At 33.5% G+C, this 4,270-nt stretch overlaps 1 protein-coding gene across 1 annotated transcript in view; it reads right to left on the bottom strand.

Moving 5' to 3' along the window:
* The window catches only part of LOC111085788, a 42,496-nt gene that overhangs the window by 9,289 nt on the left and 28,937 nt on the right, over positions 1–4,270 (bottom strand). Inside the window, exon 6 of the mRNA XM_022386005.1 lies at positions 767–848. Within this exon, the coding sequence (XP_022241713.1) occupies positions 844–848 (5 nt within the window). The 3' untranslated portion in view covers positions 767–843. The remainder of the gene's footprint in view (positions 1–766; positions 849–4,270) is intronic.

Here is a 4,270-nt window from a genome sequence, read left to right as displayed (position 1 = left end):
ATCATACAGTAACAACTAGTGCAAAACCTGTGTTAGTTCTTATTTCTTACACTATAAACAATGTTCAAAATGAATTAAACAAAACCTGTGTTAGCTCTAATTTCTTACACTATAAAAATGTTCAAAATGAATTAAACAAAACCTGTGTTAGTTCTTATTTCTTACACTATAAACAATGTTCAAAATTAATTAAACAAAACCTGTGTTAGCTCTTATTTCTTACACTATAAACAATGTTCAAAATGAATTAAACAAAACCTGTGTTAGCTCTTATTTCTTACACTATAAACAATGTTCAAAACGAATTAAACACAGGTTTCAGAATTCTCGATTTTAACATGTAATGCATTCATTGATGCCCAAATTTCAACATTATAGAAATGTTAGCATTAGTTTTATTTGTATTATTTGTTACAGGTAAGCAGTAGTCACATGTACAATTTTATAAATATTACCATAAATTTTACTTGTATTAGTTATAATCATTTTTGCCCCCCCCAGTGGCACAGCGGTATGTCTGCGGACTTATACTACTAGAAACCGGGTTTCAATACCCGTGTTGGGCAGAGCACAGATAGCCCTTTGTGTAGCTTTGTGCTTAACAACAATTGTAATCACTTACCCAAATTGTAAAATTTTAGAAATATTACCATTAGTTTTTACCTGTATTATTTGTTGCTAGTAATCTGTAGGCTCTTGCTCAAATTATAGCATTTTATAAATATTATCATTAAGTTTATTTGTTTAACGTGTTAAAACATCTTACCATTGATTTTATCTGTGTTACTTTTCGCTGGTAAACTGTCGTCACGTCCTTCGCTGGGATAAGGTTCTGATTTGGGCCTATCCTACAAAAGAGCAGGTGATTTCAAGGTTTAGTTAAACAAACCAGTTCTAGTACAAGCAATTTATTTTATTATTTTATCACATAGAATACTGTTTAAAAACATATCACATAATTCATTCTATTCATTAACACTGTACACGTCTTAGTAATTCTGATATCTAGTCTACATGCTTTGTTGTTTATATTTATATAAATCAAACACTGTAATGAATACAGAATTTTGACTTTTGATCTTTGGCTACATTGTTAAGTTATACAAAGACTGCGTATATTATATTGAAACGATTTTGTAGCCGCATAACAATGCTACAGTACATGTTGCTACGTCCGTTCATGCTTTTATCTGACGACAGCGAATTTTCATAACAGCCTTGTAGCGCAGTTTCTATTACATAATGGATGTCATGACCAAAGCTTATCAAACCTCCCTGTGTGTTACACAATCTATCTACTGTATGAGGACGACGGTTTTCCAGCGCCTGTCTCAACAGTCTGATCACACAGAAATTCATACTTGCTCTGTTTCCCTTTGAATGGAATATGCACACGTGTCTCTTTTCTAGAAAGGAAATCCTTCTTGATTATGTTGCGTACTGTTGCCTGGTGTTACAAAACACCACATTTGGCCTACCACAGCTGGGGTACGACTTGTTGAAAGTCTCTCATTGGATGGCCATGGGTCCTCACAAATTGTAGTTCTAATACATCCGTTCCATTGCGACCTTACATTGTTTGTTGTTGTCACATGACTAATACCCATAAGAATATCCCTATAGCGTAAAGAAAAATTTAGGTAGCATAATAATACTATATAGCAATCAATCCGTTTTTACTAGGGCAGCCTCCATTTGACAGTCTGTCAAAATAACATAAAATACAACAACACTGTGCACATTATGAAGAGTTTAATGTACGTGTCAAACTCAAAGACGTCCAAATACCGTAGCGTTGCCATAATGTAAAGTCATTAACATTCTTACTTCTTTGTTTCGTTAAGGTCAAAGCCACGTTTGGTTATCTGCTGAGTCCACCGCGGGGAATCGAATCCTGGATTTTACTGTTTTATGTCCGTAAACATATTGCTGTTCCACCGGGGGACACATTTTTACTTTGGTCATCTCCATATTTGGTCAGAGCATCGTGTTACAGCTATCAATAATCAGTTTTTCTTAAGTTAAATTAGGACATAAACTAAAAAAAAGAAGTTAAAAAACATCCAAGACATTCATAGACCATTGAATAAGATAGTCTATAAGTTAGTCGCCATTAGCAACTATTTGCAGTATTCATTTTTTTATTTACAAATGTACAGCTGGCATCTGCATCATAAGTTTCTTAGGCACTTCTACAAATCGACCTGTTTCTATCAGCTATCGAATGACAACAAATGAGACGAGGTAAATCTATATCTAAATCTGCAATACATGGATTCATGCTGTACCATATATGCAGTAGACACAGTCATTGACACATTTCTGTTTAAAGACGAATGATACAATTAACGTGATGTTACTTTATCGTATACGTAACCTAATGTTTTTATGTATAATTACCAGAAAACTGGTAAAACTCTGTAACCGAAAGAAGTCCTTATTGTCAACCACGAATGACACATCTTTAAACAATACACGTTGATTAGGGATCACACGTTTTATACCTGTTTCGTGCATGTATTTCAGGTTTTCCAGTTTAAAGGAATCTAACGAGGTTAAAAGTGTACTTGTTCTGAACCATATATGTTAGGTTAAAAAAAACTTACGCTACGGTTTGTGCCTTGTTTTGTATCAGTTTTTAGATACGAAACGAATTGTTTGCATATTGCAGTTTCTTTCTTTATTTAAAGTTAAGCACAAAGCTACACAATGGGCTTATCTGTGCTCTGCCCACAACGGGTACTGCAGTTTCTTTCTTTCTTTAAAGTTAAGCTACACAATGGGCTATCTGTGCTCTGCCCACCACGGGTATTGCAGTTTGTTTGTTTCTTTAAAGTTAAGCACAAAGCTACAAAATGGGCTATCTGTGCTCTGCCCACCACGAGTATTGTGGTTTGTTGTCTTTTATTTGTGTGAGCCAATTGGTGTCATTGAAATAAATTTATGGAAAGCCTGTATACATTGTAATATTACAAATGAATGAGAACCTTGTCGTCTGATAGTAACTAATGTCTAGATATCGTTGAATGAAGTCAATCTTACAAGGCGATCTCCACTGGTTGTTTGAACAAGAACACTTTTAAAAGATTGCATTATAACATTTTGTATTTTCTCATGGGCGAAAGATAAAAAAAATGTAAAATATAATTTAGTTACGTGTTTCATACACAGAGGATCGCATTTAAGCCTATCGGAAATAATTAATTTCCGTTAAAATAAACCCGTGTAAAAATCTGTGTACATTGCAATATTACAAATAAGAAATGAGAAACATAAAAAAGTGGCGTTATGCAAATTAAAAAAAAAGGGAGGGTACAGAGAGAAAAGCGAGTACTTTTATTATTAGTGATACGTACTTAGTGAATTTAGAGGATATTCAAATCAACATATAGTTTTACTTATTGCTTTCACAAATACGTGTATTTGCAATAGTTCTTACCCCCCGGCGTTTAACAGCTAAATACCAGAAGCCACATTGTATATTGTTTATTGGAAACAAAACATCATTATTAAATATACTGGGGTAACCGGTACCATTCTCACTTCCTGTGTAGAAACGATGTTGCTATATAAATTAATAATTTCTTATCATAGGCTTTAAAACATATTGTGTCACTAAGTATACTTTCTGATGAAAATCCTTTGTGTGGCCGATAGACGTCAATTCTGTCAATTATATTTTTTGCCAGATATTTATTTTTTTCTTCCAATAAAGAAATAACCCTAACCTACTCGAGAATGCTATTTATAAATCTCTAGACATTAACTAGGCTATACAGATGTGTCTGTTGAAGGAAGGATTTATGAATAATCAATGATAATTAAGAGAAAAACACCTTAGAGAACTTAAATAGCGACTGCTGATAGGTTTTACCAACTGTAAGATAAGTCCACTGATCTCTATACTGAACTGGATTCAGCACTGACTCTTTCACGTGAAGTCATCGGAAGTTATAAAGTGGCCATCTTGTTGGTCCCTTATCGTATACTTTCAGTTGCTAAAACGTAGTGTAGTCTGTAAAGTTTTCAAGTTATAGCCTAATGTAAAAATGTCAACATGTGTTGCATGGAATTTTAACAATAGATCAACAGCTGGTTCTATGTAATTCCACTCCTCAGTTAGTTTTAATATAAATGGATTTGCCACTACTAAAATATTACATTATTAGATAATGTTACGTATCTACTCGTTTGATAATTTCCTTAATTTCCGGTATAAATTATTTCCGAAGAACTTCAGCGATACAAGTCCTTTGTTAATTAAAAACTA

The sequence above is a fragment of the Limulus polyphemus genome, unplaced genomic scaffold (assembly GCF_000517525.1).
Source record: "Limulus polyphemus unplaced genomic scaffold, Limulus_polyphemus-2.1.2 Scaffold619, whole genome shotgun sequence".
NCBI classification, from domain to species: domain Eukaryota; kingdom Metazoa; phylum Arthropoda; class Merostomata; order Xiphosura; family Limulidae; genus Limulus; species Limulus polyphemus.
Note: the sequence above shows the minus strand (reverse complement) of the source record. Positions and strands in the feature narration are given on the sequence as shown.